This window comes from Lissotriton vulgaris, chromosome 7 (assembly GCF_964263255.1).
Source record: "Lissotriton vulgaris chromosome 7, aLisVul1.2, whole genome shotgun sequence".
NCBI classification, from domain to species: domain Eukaryota; kingdom Metazoa; phylum Chordata; class Amphibia; order Caudata; family Salamandridae; genus Lissotriton; species Lissotriton vulgaris.
In genome coordinates, this window is record NC_141695.1 from 223,765,265 (window position 1) to 223,788,951 (window position 23,687).

The 23,687-nt window shown below is 43.7% G+C and overlaps 1 protein-coding gene across 1 annotated transcript in view; it reads left to right on the forward strand.

Moving 5' to 3' along the window:
- Positions 1-23,687, forward strand: part of LOC147701260 (IgGFc-binding protein-like) — a 464,605-nt gene that overhangs the window by 43,246 nt on the left and 397,672 nt on the right. Inside the window, exon 3 of the mRNA XM_086929326.1 lies at positions 5,220-5,790. Coding sequence (XP_086785452.1) covers positions 5,220-5,790 — 571 coding nt within the window. The remainder of the gene's footprint in view (positions 1-5,219; positions 5,791-23,687) is intronic.

Consider the following 23,687-nt stretch of genomic DNA (forward strand, 5'->3'; position numbering starts at 1 on the left):
CGTGTTTAAGTCTCCTCCCAACAAAATCAGCGTGTCAGGCCACGTCCGTAATACCCTGTACAGGCCATCATATGCCGTTGTTTCATCTACTACTGGGCCATATAGATTAATGATGGTCACTGTTGTGTGCCCCAGCTTTCCCAGTGCTATAGCCCAACGCCCCTCCGTGTCTGTGGCTGTCTCTAGCAGCGTAAATTTTACTCCCTTCTTTATTAGGATTAGCACCCCCCTTGCATACGAGAAGTAAGACGAAGCCACCCTGTGACTAGCCCATCTACGTGCCACATGTTCTTCCGATTTCTTGGTTAAGTGTGTCTCCTGCAGTAAAGCAATCCCAATGTTGTGTCTATCTAAATAAGCCAGTACTCTCCTAATTTTCTGCGGGGTGTTGAGACCTCTAACATTCCATGCTGCCGCTCTTATAACTTCGCCCATTTCAATGAAGATTGTGCCTTAGCAGTGAGTCCATATGCCAGACCTGTTAGTGTGTACCTTTGATCGAACCCTTCCCTATTACACACAGCATGTGTTGTGATAGCCCTTTGCCAAACATGAAAACTAACTTTCCCCCACCCCCAGCCCGCCTCCCACTTCAGCATACCCCAATTGCTAAAGCCATTGCCCCTCAATAATTCCCACTTCAAGAACAGGTCAAACAAGTAAACATCAGATTGGGGAACACCCATCGGGGCTCATGGCAGCTTCCACCCTCACATGTTGTATAAGGGAAGGGCCGTTAGATCTATTTTCAAGTTCCAATATCCCCACTTGGCCCGCCAGGGGTGGCCATCTCCGGAACCGCAAATGTTTCTACCTGTGATGCATCATCCCTCGTGGTGTGTGTCGCCATTTTCATTTTCCCAGTATGTACGTCCCATTACTTATACCGCCCTTCACACCACCTTACTTGTCAGTCGTCAATGTCCGACGTTCTGGCTTCTGCAGCGTCCTTTTTGTTACGCAGCAGTTCTTTGGCGTGGTCCATCGCCTGTTTTGGAGTCGAGCAGATTTTACCTTTCTCAAATGAGCCTATTCGCAACTTGGCGGGTACAACATTGCATAGGGTATTTGTTCCATCTGCAGCAGCTTCTTAACGTTCAAATATTCCTTCCGCGCCGCTTGTACAGCCGTCTGGCCACCATGTCTTGGCGCTCCTCCTGCGCCCAAGTCCCAGATAAAGAGCCTCGGGATCTGGCTTGACACTGCCCTTGATTTCTCTGTCCAGGCTACTAAGACTGCTGCCACTTGCTTCGGACTAATGAGGATGCTCCGGCGGGTGCTCCCTTTGCTCCCTTTCCAGGCGAGGAGGATCATGGTCCAGGCCCTCATTCTCTCTCGCCTGGATTACGGGAACGCTCTCTACCTGGGAGCACCGGCTTCGGTCCTTCAGAGGCTCCAGGTCACACAAAACAGTGCGGCCCGCCTATTGTTCAATCTGTCCCGTCGGCAGTCGGCGAGGAAGGCTCTGAAGGACCTTCATTGGCTCCCAATGGCTGCCAGAGTGCAGTTCAAAGCTCTGTGCATCATGCACAAATCCTTCCACCGTGTAGGCCCAGCGATTCTGCACCCTCTGGTTATGCCTTATGTTCCAACACGCCCCCTTCGGTCTGGTACCCTGCAGCTGGCCACCTCCTCTAAAATTAACAAAGCCCGTTGGGGTGGCCGCTCTTTTTCTCATTCGGCGACCAGACTCTGGAATGCCCTCCCCTTTGCCATCCGGGGTAACAGCAACCTCCTCTCGTTCAGAAAGGCCCTAAAAACGCATTTCTTTGCTAAATCTCTCTGATCTGCCCCGAGCCTGCGCTAAAACCATTTTATCTTCAAGCGCTGCGAGGCCCCAGGGCGGTTATGCGCTATACAAATGCAATTTTTCATTTCATTTGATGAGGGTGCTGGCGCTCTATCGGAGGGGACCTTCATGGCTGGTGAGGGGGGCGGTCTGAGCGCAGACAGGCACAGAAAAGCTTATCTTAGGCACGCCTTCGGCATGCCAGCGGCACACCCGCTGCGCGTGCACGCTGAACAGCCATGCAGCGGCCGCCATTTTATGGGGAGGTGGGAGGGAGGAGCAGCTGGGAGGCAGGGGGCGGGTGGCAGGGGTGGACAAATGGGCGCGGGGCCGCAGGGGCAGCAGCGGCGGGAACTTCGGGCGGGAAGGGAACGGGGGCTCAAAGGGACAGAAGGAAAAAAGGAAAATGTTGCACCCAAAAAGAAAATGGGTACACAATAACTGCAGCAAACTGGGCACAGCGGAACGGGGCACAGGGGCACTTAAGGAATGGCGGCCGCAGCGGGGGGGGGAACGACCTACCTTGCAAGGTGGGGGAGCGACCTACCTGGCAAGGTCAGGGTTCGCACTCCTCACCTCGCAGCGGCCGCCATTTTATGGGGAGGTGGGAGGCAGGAGCAGTTGGGAGGCGGGTAGCAGGGGTGGACGTATGGGTGCGGGGGCGGGGCCACAGGGGCAACAGCAGCTGGAACTTTGGGTGAGAATGGAGCGGGGGCTCGAAGGGACAGAAGGAAAAAAGTAAAATGGGCACCCAAGAAGAAAATGGGTACACATGAACAGAGGCAGACTGGGCACAGGGGCACTCAAGCACTGGTGGAGCTGCAGTGGGGGGGAGCGACCTACCTGGCAAGGTCAAGGGTCGTTCTCCTCACCGCGCAGCGGGCACCATTTTATGGGGAGGTGGGAGGAAGGACCAGCTGGGAGCCGGGAGGCGGGTGGCAGGGGTGGAAGAATGGGCATGGGGCGGGCCGCAGGGGCAGCAGCGGCGGGATCTTCGGGCGGGAAGGGAGCGGGGCTCGAAGGGACAGAAGGAAAAAAGGAAAATGGGCACCCAAGAAGAAAATGGGTACACAAGAACAGAGGCAGACTGGGCACAGCGAACCGGGCACAAGGGCACTCAAGCACTGGTGGAGGTGCAGCGGGGGGGGGAGCGACCTACCTGGCAAGGTCAAGGGTCGCTCCCAGGATTCAGGATTCACACGATCCACAGAAACACCATATATTAAGGCACACATTACATAAAGTAATTATTTTAAAAACATGTAATTTACAATAATACACTGACTACGGAGAAAAGTAGCAAAAGTTTTACTCAGACATGATGCAAGCCATAGACCATGGGTGATTTCCAAACCCAACATTATTAATATAATTAACGCGTTTGTTAAACCTGAATGCTTCGAACGCCTCTGGCCTGCCAATGTGTGAATAATGCATGCCAAAAGATGGTTAAGTACACTCCCTAAGGGAGCCGAGCAAGCTGGCTGGAGCGCAGGGTTCTTTGAAGGGGAACTGAGAATAAAGAATGTGTCTTGTGTAATGTAACTGGTGGTGAAGTAAAGCGCTCAGGTCGAATTTGCGCTATAAGCTCATGAGAGGGCGACGGACCCAGCCAGGCTCGATGGTGATAAGCCCCGAGCCTCTGACACCTCCCAGGACCCCAGCATTCAGGCTATTTCTCTGCAGAGCACCTTCTCCAGGTTGACGGTGCCAATTAAAGAATTTGGGCCATATGTAGGTGGACAAATACCGGTCGGTAACGGCCGATTTCGGCCGTTACCGACCGGTATTTGTATTTTCAGATGTAGGGGGCCTGAAAATTACCGATTCTGTATATTTACCGAATCGGTAAATGTGCAGAATCGGTAATTTGGGATGTAGGTGGCACCGGAAACAGTGCCACAGGCCCTTAGAAATTCGTTATTTACCATGAAATACAATGGCATGGTAAATAACGAATTTCTGTGTACATGCACATCTGTGCATGTACACCTGCCCTTAGGGCATGTATGTGTGCCACATGGCACACAAGCCAGAATCAGGGGTGCAACAGGGTGTCAAAGTGACACCCTGTCCCCCTTGACGAATCAGTAAATTTACCGAATCGGTATTTACCGATTCAGTAATTGCCATTGATTCCTATGGGCCTAAGGGCCCATAGGAATCAATGGCAATTACCGAATCGGTAAATACTGATTCGGTAATTACCGAATATTAACGATTCGGTAATTGTTAAAGAATTATTACCTACATGGCATTTACCGAATTGTAAATACCGAATCGGTAAAATTCGGTAAATTTACGATTCGGTAAATGCCATTTACCTACAAAACTTGAAAACGCCCTCTTCATCTAACTTGGCTCTCTGGCCCTCTCTTGAATCAGACAATACAGCGCTACGAGGCCTCCGGGTTGTTTGCGCTCAACAAAACCCTATTAATAATAATAATAATAATAATAATGATAATAATATGGCCCTTAGTTAGCAGCCACCTTCTCCCAGCGCCACCTGTGGGGCTCCAGGGGGAGCCTCAGCCATTCACAAATCCTTCCAAGAATGTCTGTACCCTACCTTTGCTGCTTTTATAAAACTTCACGAGAAGTGCAGCAGAGGTAGAATATGAGCCGCTACGATTTACAGCAATGAACGTCTTCTGTACTTCTGGTGACAGTGGTGCCCGCCTAACGCTGTATTGCGCATGTGTTCTGGAGATTGCCATGTTTTGGTCAGACAAAATGACACGGACACAAAAAAAGAGTGCAAATTCAGCCAGCCAATCCCACGAAAAAAAAGCATTTGCAATGCAATAGGACTCGTATTTACGAAAGACCTATTGGATTGTAAATGGGATTATGTGCCTCCAAGAAGGCACGAACAAGAGTTGTGGGGAGTGGGGGGGGGGGAATCACGGACTGCTGAAGGGGTTGGGGGACCACAGGAAAGAAAATACTGTTGGAGTAAAGGGGCCAATAGCCTCGGAAGTGTACAAATGACGACATGGACGTGAGGAGGAGGGACAAACAACCCTAAACAATCAGATATGATGTAAGCCAATCCAAAAGATGGGCGGAGCTTAAACGAAGCTTCCTCACTATAGTGTACTCTGTATGCCTTTCTTTAGGAGCTTTTCAGGCTTCTAACACATCTTACGCACAAACATTAAATATATTCCATAATTGTATATTATTATACTATATTGCCTGAGATACCTGTTGATTCTTTGGAACCATCAGGATGCAGTGAATGTAAAAACACCCCAGTGCAGATAGCATTAGCGTAGGGATCGTTTTATTGTCTAGTTAAGACGTCAGTGGTAAGTCAATGTGTCTTGTGAGAGTAAAATGCTTTGGAATTTATTTGCTCATATTATTTCGATGAATGTTCTCAAGATGGCCCTTTCTCACTTGATTTAAACTTTGTTCTGCTCAGGTGAATAACGTAAGGGGACCGCTGCCCATCACCCTGCAGGGTGGGACATTACAGATAAACCACCGTGGCCAATATGCTATGCTGGAGACGTCCTACGGCCTGCAAGTGCTCTACGACTGGAAGTCCTACCTCATTGTGAGAATTCCCAGATTATTCCGCGGGAATGTGTGTGGGATGTGTGGGAACAACAACCTGAACCCCAATGATGACTTCATGACACCGTCGGGCAGACAAGCGGGTGATGCTGGACAGCTAGGGAGCAGCTGGAAGACGAGTGCTCCTGACGCAAAGTGCAGTGATGACTGTAATGGCGCGTGCCAGGTCTGCCCCGCTGAACGCGCTGTGATATACGAGGCTCTGGAATTCTGTGGCCCTCTAGCTGACACCACCGGGCCCTTCAGGCTCTGCAATTCTCAAGTAGACCCTCAACCTTTCCTGAAGGGCTGTGCCTATGACCTGTGCATGAACAATGGATATCGGAATATCTTGTGCCAGACATTCACAACATATGCAGTTACCTGCCAGAACCGAGGCCTCCCAGTCTACGAGTGGAGAACTCTAACTGGCTGCAGTGAGTCATTTTTCTTTTATGTTGTTACTATTACAAGTTCATAACATCCATTTGTCTCTTGACTAGCTTTCCCAGATGTTGTTAACCCTGGTTGAAACAAAAAAGTGACTTTTGGGGAGTCTGAAGCATTTAATGTTCACTCAATGATCAGTTGCCGCTTGTATGCACCTGTGAATCTAAGACTATATATGCTATTTATACAGAACAAACCTAATCAAAAAGCAGAAGTGTGCTGCACAGGGTCCAAGTCAAAGGCACAGTCAGCATGGGATTGGAGGGGTAGCTGCTTTCTAAGGGCCAAAATGGACCATACTACAACATGATGTAGTGTTCTTCAAAATGTTATGTTTTGTGTTATGTGATGGTTCATGTTACATTACATAATGTTATGGTATCAGCTTTTTATTGGGCACGTATCACCCGTGACGGTATCCAGGTACTTTATAGCAGGTGTGTGAAGCCAACCCTTGAGGGCTTATGTGAAGAGCCAGTTCTTCTGGAGTTCAAAAAGAGAGGAGGAGGCTCCGATGTGTTGTGGGAAAGTGCTACAGGCTTTAGGAGCCAAGTATGGGAAGGTGCAAGCCCCTGTTCTGCTTTTGGGTATGGGTGGGGCGGGGCTAGTGAGAGTCCGAACAGAGCGGAGGTGTCTAGAAGGTTGATGGAAATGAATGAGGCTACTCAGGTAGGCTGGGACTGTGTTGTGGAGTGTTTTAATGGGTGAGGAGTTTTGAGTGTTTATGCTTGTGTATAAGGACCCAGGGAAGTTCCCTAAGGTTTGGTGTGGTATTGGAGGCTTGAGTACAAGCCTGTCTGCTGTGATTTGAACCCTATGCAGTCTTTTTGTGAGGTGGTTGGATATCCTAGTGTAAAGGGTGTTTGCATAGTCTAGTCTGCTGGTGATGATGGGTTGGAAGGTTATTTTCCAGGTGTTGTCCGGTAACCACTTACAGATTTTCTTCTGCATCCTTAGTGTGTCATATCAGGAAAAAGCTACTGTGCTGGTTTGGGTGGCCATATCCAGTTTGTTTTCTAACATGATTCTGAGGTTTCTTGTCTGTGAGCTAGGCATGGGAGTGGGTCAGAGGTTTGTGCACCACCAGGTGGAGGTCAATGACAAGGTTTGGTCCCAAAAAATCATCACATAAGTCTTGACAAAGTTGAGTTTGAGTCAATTCAATTCAAAGAATCTTTATTCGGTGATTAAAAAACACCATAAAAGCACACACATATTTACATAAATAAAAAGTCATTAAACATTTTCAAGATCCTTTGTACTAAGTGTTAGTGTTAACGTGAAACACAGGCAGTAAAAAATATATAACACTTTAAAAGGATAAAATCAGAAGCATTTCATTCATCTCCCCTAGTTAGCCTTAAACGGACCGCTACCTTAATGAAGTTCATAATACAACACAGTGTTAAGGGGTCCGAAGCTTTTTGTAAAAAGACTAGTGCCTCCCTAGCGTGTACCAGTTTGGCTTTTTTTAAGAGATTTACAAGAAATCTGCGCCTGGGCATTGAGAAAAAAGGACAAAGTAAAACAAAGTGAAGGGAGTCCTGCGGAGACCTATTGTCGCAGCCGCAGGGTCCCTTCTGTTCAATTGGTGTTACAAATCCTGCTGGTGATGCCAACATAAATGGGAGTAAGTTCAGTCTAAAACGGCACATCAAGAATCTATCCTGTGCGTTATGCATGAGGTACAAGTATGGCTCCATACCCTCCACGCTCTTCACCAGGTTATGGGCCCTCACTGTCTTTTTACACCCTTCAGCCTCAGCTCTGCATTGGTTTTTCCGCTCTAGGAAAGTTTTCCCTACTTGCATCTTATTCTGGGCTACAATTTTTGCGGGGTTAGTGAAGAGGTTCCCAAACCCTAGTTCCTCTAGGGTATTCTTTACATATAGAGCCAGGGAATGCGCATACATTTGTCCATCTCTAAACAGTCCGATAAGATTTCTCTACTAAGAGACGCATCAGGATTAACCCAGATTTTTAACAAGGCCACAATTGGCCTAAGTTTTACCAGGTCTTCTATGTATGGCCTCCCTAATTCCCTATGTGCTACAAATCCAGCAGTACTTTGGGGTGCCCTCAGGATAGATTTCAAATATTTGTTTTCTTCCCGTTGGATTCTTGTGGTATTAGCAAAGCCCCATACTTCTGCCCCATAGATTACTTTGGAGCATGATACAGAGCTGTACAAGTTCATCACCTGTTCCGGGCACCATCTTCCTAGCCTCCTGCCATAGCTAGCTATTGCCCCGTTAGAGGCGATCATTTTACCACAGCGCTCCTCCACCAAGGAATTAAACTGTAAGGCACCATCAAAAGTTACACCAAGATAGGGAAACGTTTTGACCTCTTCTACTATGTGGCTTCCTATTGTGTAAGTGAATTTGGAGGAAGTTTTTTTGCCAGCCAGGAGCACATAGGATTTACCCAGGTTAACAAAAAGATCTAGGGCACCCATGAACTTAACAAATCCGTCGATCAAGATTTGTAAGCTCCTGGGTGTGCGTGCAATCAGCACCGCGTCATCTGCGTAAAGCAGAACAGGAATATGACGCGACCCCACCCTTGGGCAATCTGCCTTTAAACCTAACAGAAACTGCTCCAAATTGTTAATATAAAGGGAGAACAAAAAAGGGGCGAGAATGCAGCCTTGCCGGACTCCACTCATACAGGGAAAAGAGTCGGTCAGTCCCCCCTCCCTGTTGAATCGAACCTTAGCCGTGGTGTCGCTATGTAGTTCCCTCAGTATATTAATTAGGCCACTCTCTATCCCCATACTAGACATCATGTCCCACAGTTTCTCCCTGTTGACGTGATCAAATGCTGCTGCCAAATCCATGAATCCCATGTAGATCGATTCATCGCTGGCCATGGTATATTTGGCAGTCAGCATGTAAAGGTTCAGGCATTGATCACTAGTGGACCTCCCTGTCCTAAATCCATATTGAGTGTCCGAGAAGATGTTATTTTCTTCGGTCCACTCGGACAGTCTGTTAAGGATCGCCCTACCCAGGAGTTTAGCCGATACGTCAATCAGGGAAATAGGGCGATAACACTTGGGATCGTCCCTATTGCCCTTCTTGAAAATCGGCACAATGATCGCTTTGGACCAGGACGGTGGCAGACCACAGGTGATGGCAGTATTTATGACCCTAGTCATTAAAGGGGCCCAGAGTTCTATGCTGCTCAGAAACAGGTCGGGGGGAATTCCGTCGGGGCCCGGGGCTTTGTTTTTAGTCAGACCCTCTATCCCAGCAGTGATCTCCTTGATAGTAAATACAACCGTTGAAGCCTGAGTTGGGGTAACAGGTAACTCTACAATAGTACCGGGCTCATGGTTATACAGACCCCTATAATGGGTGACCCACTGTTCTGGGGGGATATTAGCCCCTATCTCCGGGGTGTCGTTTTCCTGGAAAGTTGGATTATTAATGATTCTCCAGAAACCCGCTAAATCCTTTCTTTCCCCTGCTTCTCTTAAGTATGCCCACGCTTCTGCCTGCAGAGCAAGTTTCCTCCTCTTAATCTCTTTTTTATATTTTTCCCTACACGCCTTGATTTTTTGGGGGTCCCTTGGTTTAGATTTAAGGCAGCTTTTCAGCTCCCTCAGAGCTTTGGAGCAATCTTTGTCGAACCATCGAGGGTTACCGTGGTTCCTTAAGGGCACACTAGTCTTTAGTAAGCCATCAATCAGGTTAGCAATCTGATCGAATGCTTCCAATAGCCTCGATCCATGGACTTCTGTATCTAAACAGTCATTGATGGCAAATTTGCCGGCGTCCACAGTCAGGAGTTTGAGTCAATTGGATTGGATTTCAAGCGGGTGGCCATTTTGGTAATGCATGTGGTGAAATTGTTCCTGGTATTATGTGTTTTGTCCAAGAGGCCTAGAATCAGTTGCTTGTCATCAGCATATGGGATGATAGTTATATTATTTGTAAGAGCAATGGGCTGAGTGAGGAGCCCTGATAGATTCTACAGGTGTTTCAGAGAAGTGTGACAGGGGGTGGGGATAGTAATCGTTTGCGATTTTTCTAGTGAGAAAGGAGCAGATCCACTCTAGGGTGTGTCCCTGGAGTCATACTTCAGGATGTGGTCGTATCAGAATGAAAAAAAAACAGTGTTGAAGCCTCACCTGGATGTCATCCACTGCTACTATGAGGGCAGTTTCCACGCTGTGGTTCGACCTAAATCCTGATTGTGTGGCATGGAGAGGCTGACGATTGGTCAGGTGTTTGGAGAGGTGCCTTTTTCCGAAACTTTGACTGTGTAAGGAAGTAGTTGGCAAGCTTGGTTGAGTCAGCTATGGGTTTCTTTAAGAAAGCGTTGACATCTGCATGTTTCCATGGTTCCAAAAGGTGGCTGTACTGATGGAGATGTTTAGGATGGGGATGAGGGCCTCGCTGATAGGGATCCCTCTTTTGTCAAAGGTGTGACGGGGTAAGGTTCTGCCGGGGCCCTGGAGCATATGGTCTACATGATTGCTGTAGTTTCTTCTGTGAGGATGGTGTCCCAAATGGTGATTGTGTTGTCTTAGTTCATCACTGGGACACTTCTGGTGATAGTCATGTTGGTCTGGTTGTGGGGCGTGGTTGCTGTATATGGTTGTGATGTTGCTGCAAAACACATTTCAAACGTTGTTCTGCAAATTCTGGGTTAGGCTGATGCTGCCTTTGGCAGCTGTGGATGTGCTGGAATCCTTGACAATAGCAACGATTTCTTAGCTACTGTTGGAGTTGGTGTTTATTCGTTCAATTAGGGCCTTCCGCTTAGCTTTTTGTGATTAGCTGGTGGTACCTTATTTGGGGGACTTTACTCACCTAGGTTGCTACCTATGTATGTGCCAACTGGCAGATACTAGCCACAGTCACAGCCTCAGGCATGCGCCCACATCTTGCTTAGTTGACTCTCCTTTGAGCACCTCTGCTGCTGGTTGCGAACATTTTATTGTAATTTAAACATGTTTAAACGTAAAACCAATGCCATTATTTAGTTACATACTGCCGGATGAGTCACACATTTAAGGGTGCATAGACTGCCTGTATTTAGAGTGTTTTAGCTCCCTTGTGTGTCAAAGTACTGTAACAGCAGCCACTTATATATATAAAAAAACATCATTTTGACAAGATTCGAATTTTGTTAGTGTTCCTATACACAACTCAAGTTTTCTGTTGGAGCCATTCCCTCTGATGAGGTCAACTTCTCCTCTGGCTTCTCATATCATCTATAGGCTAAATACACTCCAACATTTCTTTCTTTCACTACTTTCTCACCCCTCTCTCACCCATGCACATTCATTACCTCACAGCTATATGTCACTAGGAGGATGTACGGCTTTAAAACGCGTACATTTACATCGCGTGCCGTTACAACGCGGTTTATTCAACGCAAGTCGTTACCACGACTTGCGTTGGAGGGGGTGCGGACTTAGGAATTTTTTAATTTACTATTCCAACACCAGCCTACGTACAGTAGGGAAGGTGTTGGATAGTAAATTAAATAATGCTTTGTCCTGCAGCGCCCTCCATCGCAAGTCGTGGTAACGACTTGCGTTGAAAAGACCGCGTTTTACCGGCCCGGCGGTGTAACAGCCGCATCGTAAAGGCTGTTCACCTCCATGGAAAGGATTCTTGCCATCCTGACAATAGCACACTCTGCCAGAAATGTCTAAGCGTCAGACCTAAGGGAGAGTTGTTTCAATTGCTGCATTTGGAGCGCAGCCAGTCCCAATTATTCAATATTCAGATGACTCTATCCTGACAGGCAGGACTAGTGCTGGGTTGAAACACCAGCTCTCTGCTCTTCTCCTCCGTAACCAAGATAAACAATGGTTTTGGTTGGTGCGGAAAAGCTAGGATGCTGGCATCTGAAAAGGCAATCAGTTAAGGGACATCATCAATTTATTTTTTGTTAAATCTTTTTATCTGGGTTTCAAGTAATGAAAGGAGCATTACACATATATTCAAAACGGAAGTGGAGATATAACATGTCAAGTAAAGGGACATCATCATATAAGTATTTGGGGGTCTGGTTTCACAAAAGTCGTGGCCACTACTTTCTGATAGCTGTTCATAAGTTGAAGCCTGCGTCCATCAAATTTGCTTTTCATAACCGGTCTACCCAGCTTTCGAGTCCTTTGATCGTCCCATAAAAATGAACATAACTTCATAAAGATTCTTTAATCTGAAATGGATGGGCATGCGCCTTCCCTGGTAGAATATTAAACTGCCTTGATCTAGAACAAAGGAGCCTCTTCTTATCTGCCTATTGCATCTAATCTTACAAGTTTTCCATTGTGTACCGAGTAGAGACCATTTCATATGGTGAAATATGTAGAGTGAAAAATGTGTGTCAACGAACCTATGTATTTCTAAAATTGGGACACAATATGGAGTTTATGGAGCAGTGGTTATTTGTACATCTCTGAATTTGTGGGTACCATACTAGCATGTGATTCAGAGGGCATTTTTCAAAGTGTCTTCTTTCTTACACACTGGCTTACATTGGAAGGCAAAAATGCAGTGAAATCCCATAGGTATTCTACTATTCTATATTCCCACATGTATTCCGATACAAATGGTACCCTGTTGTGAGGGTAGGCCTAGCGCCTGTGACAGAAACCGGGCCAAAATGCAACATGGACACATCACATTTTTCAGCTGAAATCGGACCCTTTTTTTGTAATGTGTGTGGCTGTGGATTTGGTGCCCTACCTCAGCAGGCACCTAAGCAAACGTAGCAAACCTGTACATTCTTTAAAACAAGACACATAGGGAAATTATGGGGGACTTTTATGACTCTCTTCAGCTTTTTTACCCAGAATTCCTTGCAAACCTCAAACTATGAATATAAAATCACATTTTCCTCACATTTCAGTGATAGCATTTTCTGAAGTCTATGTAAAACCAACAATTCCCTTCCCCCAGCACTTCAAGAAGGCTCTTGATGAAAACGGTATCTCATTTCTGTGGGCCCAAAACGCAACTTTTACACATCACATTTTTCCACTGAAAACAGAACCTTTATTTGCAGCATGGGTAGATGTGGATTTTGGCACTAGCTCAGTCGGCATCTAAGGAAACCGAGTAAACCTGTACATATTTTAAAGCAAGACACCTAGGGGAATCCCTGGTGGGGTGGCGTGTTAGGCTCTCACCAATAATTCTTACCATAAGCCTTCATAATCCTCAAACTTTGACTAAAAATATAAATGTTCCTCTATATTTAGTAGGGAGCCACAAATGCCCTACCACCTCGCATTACCCCATGTCTCTTGATACAAATAACACCTCACTTGTGTGGGTAGGATAAGTGCCCATGACAGGAAAGTGCCAAAAATGCAATATAGACGCATAATATGTTTCCACTAAAAGCTGACTATTTTTCTGCAAGGTGGGAGGCCGTGGATATTGGGCACAAGGCAGTGGCGTAACAATAGCCCTCGCAGTGCAGCATGACCCAACCTCCAGATTTGCACCTCTGGTACTTTGCACGTGAGTGCCTGAGAGCTCCTTACTGAGTCTGTAGCATGGGGGCACCCCCTCTATGAACTTTGTTGGGGGCCCCCGCAAGTTTCGTTACGCCACTGGCCCTTGCTGAGCGGGCACCTAGGGCAACCTAGCAAACCTGTAAATGTTTTTAAAATAGACACCTAGAGGAATTCAGGGTGGGGTGACTTGAGTGGATTTCACTAGGTCCCTTTACCCAGAAGCACTTGCAAACCTCAAAACTCGACCTCAAACCTGTGTGTTGGGTGAAAAAACACATTATCCTCACATTTCTATGACTGAAAGATCTGGAATCTGTGGGAGCGACAAATGTCCTACCACCTGGAATTCCCACATGTCTCCCATTAATGGAACCCCATTTAAGTCTGTAGTTCTACGCAAAAGGCCCTAAAGATCTCAGTTTAGAGTTAATTAATAGGGGTAGCAGTGGAATTTAGGGCCGTGCTGTGGCAGGGCCTACGCACAACTACCAACCACAGCCATTTTTCAAAACTTCACAACCAGGGCATTTCATAGTGGTGTGCCTTTCAGAAATCCCACAAGGTTTTTTTTACCCACAATGTTCTGCAAACCTCAAACTTTGGCTAAAATCACACATTTTTCTTACATCTCTGTGATGAAAACATCTGGAATAAGGAGGAATTCACATAATTTCTACCACCTATTGTTCCCCCACTTGTCCTGATAAAAACATTACCACACTTGTGTAGATGGGCCTAGTGCATGTCACAGGAACCAATCAAACCAGGGTCAATGGAAGTGGGGCACTAGGTCCAGCACGTCCACACCCCCCAGGGAAAGAAAATCATATTATATAAATATATGCCCCCTGGAGGGGTCAATCATGGCCGGGGGAGCTGACCTCTCACTTCTAAAATATTATCCCTGGTGTTCAGTGGTCCTGCTCATGGATCGCAGTGCATCCGCAATCCAGGAGCAGAGATCATTTGAAGAAGGCATCACCGGAAAGAGGAGACTCTCCCTTTCCAACAATGCCTTTATACATTTTGTGCTACCTGGGAAATCTGGAAAGGCCCTGGGCAGCACAAAACAAAAAAACATTATGGCTGCTAATTTTTCTCTTTGCCCTTTTGTCCACATTTCATATCCCAGGCCACAGCTGAGGTAATATCATCTAGATTGCAGATCCGTTCGGGAACCAGACAGGGGTGCCTCTGTCTCCTCTTCTTTTTGCCCTGGCAATAGTACCACTGGAAAACTGTGCGCAATGCGGTGCCAAGGTCTTCGGGATTTGACTGCGGATTGACAGATGAGGACAAGATAGCCCTCTACGCAGATGATGTCCTTCTTGGCCCGTGTCCCGACCAAATATAACAGGCCACGCCGCTTTCATATTTGAGACACATATGGTCATCATCGGCACTGCAAGTGAACTGGTCCAAATCTCTGCTGGTCCCCTTGAGAGGAGACCAAGGGGACAAAACCTAGCACATAACTCTCCCTTTCCAATGCAGGAATTTCCGTTATCTGGGGATTCACATGGCCTGGGAGACAGAGCTGGAGCCGGAACCTCCAGACAGTCACCCTTGTTATCCTGAACGACCTAGACGAATGGATCAAATTACTTCTCCCACAGATGTTGTATGTCCTCCAGTCCTACCCCTTTTCTATCCCGCACTATTGGATCATACCCATCACCTCCAAAGCAAATGTTATGTTATGTTATTAGTGGTTTTGTAGCGCGCTCGATAGCGCAGAAATGCAGTTAAGCAGTGGAGAACTAGAAAAGTTATAATGACATTTTAAAAAGGTGGGTTTTAAGTGCTTTTTAAAAAAGATTGAAATTCTGTGTAGTGCATAGGGACTGGGGAAGGGTGTTCCAGGCGATGGCCGCTTTCATGGTGATAGACTGTCCACCAAGGCAGGTTCGTTCAAAGCGTGGAACAACCAACATAAATACATTTAAATGGGCCAACAGCTCCAAAGAATATCATTCAGTAAATATGTCAGGTCCACATTTGATGATCTGATGCCAATTAGCCAGCACCTGAATGTAGGGGAGCCATGCACACAGGTTGAAGTCAATGTACCCCAGTGAAATGTTGGGGGCATGCGCACCATGGCTAAGCATTATGCTGTTTGTGCCTACCTTAAACTTATCCAGAAGGACCTGAACAAACGAATCAAATTTCCATTTAATTTTTTTAGGCAAAATGGTCCTGTATAACATGATGCTTCTCCCATAGATGTTTTATGTCCTCCAGTCCTACCCCTTTTCCATTTGTTCATACTCATAACCTCCAAAGCAAATAAGTATGTATGGGCCAACAAACCCCAAAGAATACCATTCAGTAAATGTGCCAGGTCCACATTTGAAGGTGAACTGGCCATGGCTAATATTTATCTTTATTATTGGGCCGCACCAACCCTAGTGTGGAATGAATGGCTACACAGTGAATGGGGGAATTCTGTCTTCAGGAATGAGATCTCGCTGACAGTCCACAGAGAGCAGATGATGTTTTCTAACCTATGCCACTCGGAAGGACCACCTCCCATCTGCTAGACTTCCTTGATCCCCATGCAAACCTTTGATTATCGTGATTTCCTGGTTTCTGTCAAATGGACCAATCCACCCTTGTGGCTTTTGATCTTGCAATAGGGCCCTAGGCTCCCTCCCTTGACATCATCTATGGTTTGGCCTTTCTCTGCATGGCTTGTTCCTAATTTTTGTATTCTATTTGGATATGGTCATTTGCTTCATGCCCTTTTTTCCACAAGTGTTAATTTTTGCACATGGCTGCGGACGAAGAATGTCTTCCCTTCGTTGCTGTAGTAAGTAGGTCCACGAGCAGATTAGTTTCAAGTAGGCTTTATTCAGGATTAAGAACAGCTTAACATCCACAGCAGGGTACAGCAGGGATAACGAACCACTCCCTTCAGAAACCTCTATCTTCCGCCCCCACATTCTACCATGACCTCACAGGTTCTAAGAACCACAGACATGACATAAGCATGGAATACCACACACCTCCCCCCTTAAACAGAAAAAAACACAATAAAAGGAGAGAAAGAAAAACAAAAAAAACCCACTAAAAACAAACAAAATCCCTGAATTTCAGAGGAGTAAGTTTCACACGAGAACTCCTACGTGAAACACCTGAATCCTGAAAACAATTAGTGGAAACATCAGTAGAAGCACTGTCATGAAGGGGAAAACTAGAAGAACTATCATTGGAAACATTTTCATGAACAGTATTATCAGAAGCACTAACATTAGTTGCAATGTCATGACAGGAACCTTGACTCTGAGGAGAACGATTATCAAAAACTTCATGAGTACCAGAAAAGCAAGAATCATCATTCACAACATGTGGGTGCTCAGGAAACTCCAGATTGGAATGTTGAAGTGTAGACTGAGAAAAATTAGATTTGCATAAGGAAATACGTCGAAAATTCCAAATCTTACCACCCTCAACTCTCCCGGCTTTACTAAAAACCTCAGTCACAGCAACAGGACTAGACCATCTAGAAACACCTTTGCGAACAAGACCACCAAATTTCACACGCACAAAATCACCAACACGTAACTTAGGAGAGTTGGTTTTCTGGGGAAAATTCTGTGAAACTTTCGCTTGGTATTTGCTAACACGATCCCTAACACCTTTAAGATCCAAGTCTAAATAATCACTATCCTTTGGCTTCAACCACCAGGGCATGAGCTTGGAGCCAGGTTTCCTACAACGCAACATCTCAAAAGGAGATAACCAAGTCACAGAATTAGGGGACATACGGTAAGTGAAAAGGGTAGCTTGCAAAGCTTCTCTCCATTTCAAACCACTGCGTAAAGCTAACTGACAAGACTCCTAATGACTCTGTTAAAACGTTCAACTTGACCGTTTGCTTGTGGAAAATAATTGGGAACTCTCTTGTGAGTAATACCACAGCTGGAAAGAAAAGATGTAAAAACAACACTGACAAACTGAGGACCATTATCGGAGATAATTTCTTCAGGCAAACCTTCTCTGCAGAAAACTTCATTCAAAAATTCGATAATGACATCAGAATTGACCTTCTCAACAATTTTCAATTCAGGCCACTTAGAAAAGTAGTCGACCAAAACAACAGCAAACATATCTTTTCCAGACTGATAATTAAAAGGACCAATAATGTCAATACCTAACTTACGCCAAGGGCTCTGGGCAAACTCAATGGGGGTAATGCCACCAGCAAAAATGGGCTTAACAGTTTTATCGCTCAAAGAAAAAGGAGTACAGTTCCTGACCCATCTGTCAATCATAGCATCCATACTAGGCCACCAGTAAAATTCCCTAATCCTTCTCTTCGTTGTGGACATCCCCATATGCCCTTCGTGAGCAAGATTGCAAATAGACTCTCTGATATCCCTGGGAGGAACAATTTTATCAGATCTAAAAACCATGCCAAGATTTTCCATCAATTCATCCCTAACTTTAAAGAAGGAGGCCAAATCGCCACACAACTTCCTCTCTTCAGGCCAACCATCCCTTAAAAAGGCTCTCACCTTCAACAAGACATCTTCTAGTTGCATAGCTTGTGCCCATAAAGCTTCAGAAATCAAGTTGGAATGATCATTACCAGATATAATGTTAACGTCACAAAGAGTAAAAGCAACATCACATTCCTCGGGGTGCACAACATTAGAGCTATCACAAACAGGAAATCGTGACATGAAATCTGCATGAACATTTAGACGTCCTGGAACATAAACAACTTCACAAAGATACTCTTGCAACTTTGCAGCAAGTCTCGTTAAGCGAGCAGTAAGAATCCTACCCCCTCCCGCTGATAACATACTGACAAGGGGTTTATGATCTGTCCTCAAAGAAAATTTAGTACCCCAAAGAAATTGGCAGAAATGCTGGACCGCCCAAGTACAAGCAAGTAGCTCCTTTTCTATTGTAGAGTAATTAAACTCAGCACCACGCAGAGTCCTAGAAGCATACGAGACAACATATTCTCCAAATGTATCTTTTTGCATCAAAACTGCACCTAGACCAACATTACTAGCATCCACACACACAATACACTCTTTATTACCAGAAAATGGTTTTAGAAAAGGAGCCTCAACAATTTTACTCTTGAGAATGTCAAAAGAAACTTGTTGGTCGTTACACCATACAAATTTTGCCTGTTTCTTAAGTAAAGATCGCAAAGGATAAACAATTGTGGAATAGTTTTGTACAAATTTCCCATAGAATTCAGTTAGATCGAGAAAGGATAACTACTGTTCTTTGGAAGTAGGAACAGGAGCTGAGGTAATGCTTTTAACATGGTTGATTTGGGGTTTGATACCATCACTAGAAATTTAATCGCCCAAATACTCAACTTTAGATTGTCTAAATTTACATTTGGAAAACCTCAAAGTGAGACCTTTCGCTTGCACATTGCTTAACACAGAACGAAGATTGCAATCATGCTCTTCAAAATCCTTACCAAAAAGTAGGATATTATCTTGAAACGCTATCGCACCTTTACAATTTTTTAACAACTCTTTCATCAACCGTTGAAAAACGGAGGCAGCACTAGCCAGTCCGAAAGGCATCCTCAAATATTGGAACATGCCTTCCGGGGTAACGAATGCAGTTAATTTTTTGGAATCTTCATGCAATTCCACTTGGTGGTATGCGCTGGCCAAATCAATTGTGGAGAAAACAGTAGCACTAGATAGAGAAGAAATTAATTTGTGGATATTGGGTAGGGGATGTTTGTCAACCCAGATTTCTTGATTTAGACTGCGAAGATCAACACATAAGCGGAGATCTCCAGAACTCTTAAGTGACAAAACAATCGGAGATACCCACGGGGAAGATTCAATGGGCTCAATCATTTTTTTAAAAATAAGGTCCTCCAAAATTTCTCTAAGTTTGCTCCTGTAGGCTAAAGGAGCCTTCCTAACCTTATGTCTAACAGAGAATGCATTGTCATTCAAAATTATCTTATGTTTAAAATCAGAATATTTACTGCCACTTTTATGACCACTGCCAGCCTGTGATTCGGAGAAACTCAATGCCACTACCTAATCATTAGGGCACAAGTTCCAAGGGGTGACCCTACTCACATTAGCAGCTCATCTTCATCTTGTGTGTTTTATTGTAAACTATCCCACAGTAACCCTCTGTATTTGGAAAGCACACACTACTCACCCTTACGGGTCTCAAGGCGCTGGGGGCCATCGTGGAAATTAAGTGAGCTATTGCCCAGAGTCACAATGGTGCTGAGCTGAGCTGCCGCCGGGGATCGAACCCTGAACCCTGTGCTCCGATCTCAACTGGCTCCTGCACCACACCTCTCCGCTAAATCCATCATGGAATAACCCTTCTTTCCTTGGCCAGGGCACTTACTACCCACCCAGAGGTGTGGCTAGGATAATGGGCAAACCCAACCTGATAGTCACACCAAGCTAGTGCTGGATCATGAATCACTGACAGAATATCGAAGGTCAGAATATTGACCTACAATAATATCGAAGCAAGAATATGGAAGTCAAGAATATCAACATCATATCTACATCATGGTAAGTACAAAAATATCCCCCCAAAAATATCGTTGTCAAAAATATGGTTGTTAAAAATATTGTTTTTCATTTAAGTAAAAAAAGTATGTAAAATATAGTAAATAATACATACAATTAAAATAAACACAGTTAACAATATTTCAAAATGTTAAAAAATGATAAGTAATATATATATATATATATATTAAGTAAAAAGAAATTAAACATATACATATAATATATAATATACATGCTTACCTATTAATATTTTTTAATAATTATTTTAACAACATATGAATTGTTTAAAATATCTTATGAATTCTAAATACATCTATACACATAAAACAATAATATAAATACAAATTAAATAAATATATATAACAAATTAAAAAAGTAGAAATTTATTTTTAATATTTTTAAAATTAATTATATACAACATTAACTAAAATAATACAAAAAAATATTAGATAGCGGAGGGATTAAAATTACTATTCCAACTACAAAAAATGCAACATGAGGGAAAGTGGTAGCATAGGGGTAAAAATGAATGTTCCCACTACAGTGAGTGCAACAGTAGGGAAAGTATTGGATGTCGTGGGGGTAAAAATTACTATTCCCACTCCAGTGAGTGCAACAGTAGGGAAAGTGTTGCATAGCGTAGAGGTTAAAAATACTATTCCCACTACAGTGAGTGCAACAGTAGGGAAAGTGTGGGATAGCGTAAGGGTTAAAATTACTATTCCCACTCCAGGGAGTGCAACAGTAGGGAAAGTGTTAGATAGCGTAGGGATAAAAATTACTATTCCGACTCCAGTGAGTGCAACAGTAGGGAAAGTGTTGGCTAGCGTAGGGGGTTCAAATTACTATATCCACTCCAGTGAGTGTAGCAGTGTGGAAAATGTAGGATAGCATAGGGGTTACCTTAACATACTTATTAATTAAATAATTTTTTTAAAATGAATAACATATTAATAATTATTTAACAACAATTTTTATGATAAAGGCAAATAAAATAAAATTAATATTTACTTAAGTATCATTAAATTACTTCCCACCCTATTCCCCCATAAAACACACCGCCCGCTACACATAAAAAATAACACAATTAATGTAATTATCAATTATTAAATTCAAAAAAAGTATTACAATACATAATACATTTACAATATATCAATTAACAATAACAATAAAACTAAAATTTTATCATAATTAATATCATGAAACGGTAATACATAAATAAAAATTAATAATTAATAACGGTACATTAATAATCTATAACAATAAATTAAAACATATTAATTAGTTAATTATAATTAAATTACTTCCCACCCTTTTCCCCTCTAAACCCACAACCCACACACATAAAAATCAATAACAATAAATAACACATATTAATTATAATTAAATTACTTCCCACCCTATTCCCCCATAAACCCATAACCCGCTCTGATACTAAAACGCAAAATTTATATTAAAAAAAATTACTAATTTCTAAATATTGAATACATATATTTGAAAAAAATTAATAATAAAATACATTACGAAAAATGTTAAACATACATGTAAAATACACACTAAAATGCATAACACTAATATAAATATCAATATTATAACAACTATATTTTTGCTAACGATATTACTTACTTCTATATTACTTACTTTGATATAACAAAAACACTATTACTTACTTTAAAGTCGATGGGCCCGATCCACAGAATGAACTTAAGACTCAATCCTAAACTTACTACTATTTTGGTATTCACAGAATGCACTTACTACTTTTGGTATTCACAGAATGAACTTACTACTTTTGGTATTCACAGAAGTTAGGATTTTGTCCTAAGTTTGTCTTAAGACAAACTTAAGATAGACTTAAGACAAACTTAAGACAGACTTAAGTTAGGATTTTGTCTTAAGTCTGTCTTAAGTCTGTCTTAAGTTTGTCTTAAGACTGTCTTAAGTCTGTCTTAAGTCTGTCTTACGTTTGTCGTAAGACAAACTTAAGACAAAATCCCAACCTCTGTGAATACCAAAAGTATTACGTTCATTCTGTGAATGCCAAAGGTAGTAACTGCATTCTGTGAATACCAAAATAGTAGTAAGTTTAGGATTGAGTTCATTCTGTGAATCAGACCCGATATTCTAATCACCGATATTCTTGACATTGATATTCTGTCCCTATGGTATTAAAAAATCGATATTCGTGTAGGTCGATATAAAAAAATCGATATTTTGACTGCGGACCCTGGAACATATCCCATCTCCAACTGGTTTGGAAGTCAAGATGACTAGGAAGGCAAAGGGAAGCAGGCCTAGATGTGGGCTTCATCTTCCAGGAACAGGGTAGGCATCATTTGACTTTAACTCTTCTCCACATCCAAGCCTTTTGTCCACTGTCTGGCAGCAATCCATATCCATATCTCACCATAGGGGAGCCATTTAACACTGAGGTGACACTGGGCAAAAGGCACATTTGCCTTAGGCAGGAAAATTACAACTTTCTAAAAGTACAAAAGTAGTGAATCCTGATTAGGGGACATCCCCCTGAGCATTGCGTGGAATCGGTGTTGGAGGAATGTATGGAGTCTGTTAGCAGTTTATGCGAAAATAGTGAACTCAAAAACTGAAGCTGAGCTTATGAAGATTTATTAATGGTTCAATATTAATTCATTCATATTGAAGGCTGATAATATCAGCTTGAATACAACTGTCACAAATTTCAATCATAACTCCTGATGCAATTCAGGCACTGTCTCCCCTTCATCAGGGTGTAGTATCGGGTTCCCAAGGCCTACATGCTCCGAAGATAACCCACTTACATTGAAAGAACTGTTGGCACGGAAACTGAAAAATTCAAAGAACAAGTTTATTAAGACCCCATGGGGTGGTGGTACATTCCTACAGCACCCTTCGGTAATGCAAGAAGTATCACACCGAACATCGGTGTGACCCGTTCTTTTATACAATTTGCAGGTAATAAAACGATAGGCGGTACAGAATTACAGAGCGTTATGTACATATATGGTCATTTTTGGAACACAGCCAGCTCATTGGAGGGGTTACAACCCCGCTGGTCAGTTTGGCGGCACATTCCTGAGGGGTGACTGGTCAGTCGGAACTGCGCATGTACAGGCTTGACCGTTCCTAAAAATAGCCTGTTGCTGGGCATACTCGAGTGGTCAGTGGCAATGACAACGGACTAAGGGGCATGCTGGCCACGAGGCCGCTCATGATCTAAGATGGCCGCCGTAACAAACAAGATGGCGTTTCCAAGTATGGCCAAGTTAAGCGGGAAAACGTGTAGCACAGCTAAGCGCTAACCCGGCCATTGTCAAATTACGACAGACGACCCTTTTAGCGTTTAGCTGAAGCTACCTCATAGTAAACATAATCAGGGTGTTCATCTTCAATATCAATTAGCATTATTTGAGCTACTTCTTTATGAAGCATCATTTTGTTGTGAGCAAGAGCTCGTCTTGATGGTATGCAAGCCGATAAGCACATGGAACATAAAGCTGGGCCACATTGTATACATAAACATACAAAAAACAATATCCCGACAATAATGCATAGAATCGTTAGCAGTTTCCAACCCCAAGTGGTAAGCATTGCCCAGAACCATCCTGAAAGAGTCCAAGTTCCATTGTCCGGGTGTATTTAAGCGTCAATCTTATGCAATTTCGAAATAGCATCATAAACAGATGGGGAGTTATCAGGCACATATACGCAGCAGCTACTTCCGATGATTCTACATGCCCCCCCACGGTCAGCTAGAACCACATCTAGAACCATTCTATTCTGGAGCGTAACAATCCTAGAAATCTGGAGTTCTTCAGTAATATTCCCTAGTGCAATAGCAGTATCATTGGCCACAGCCTCAACA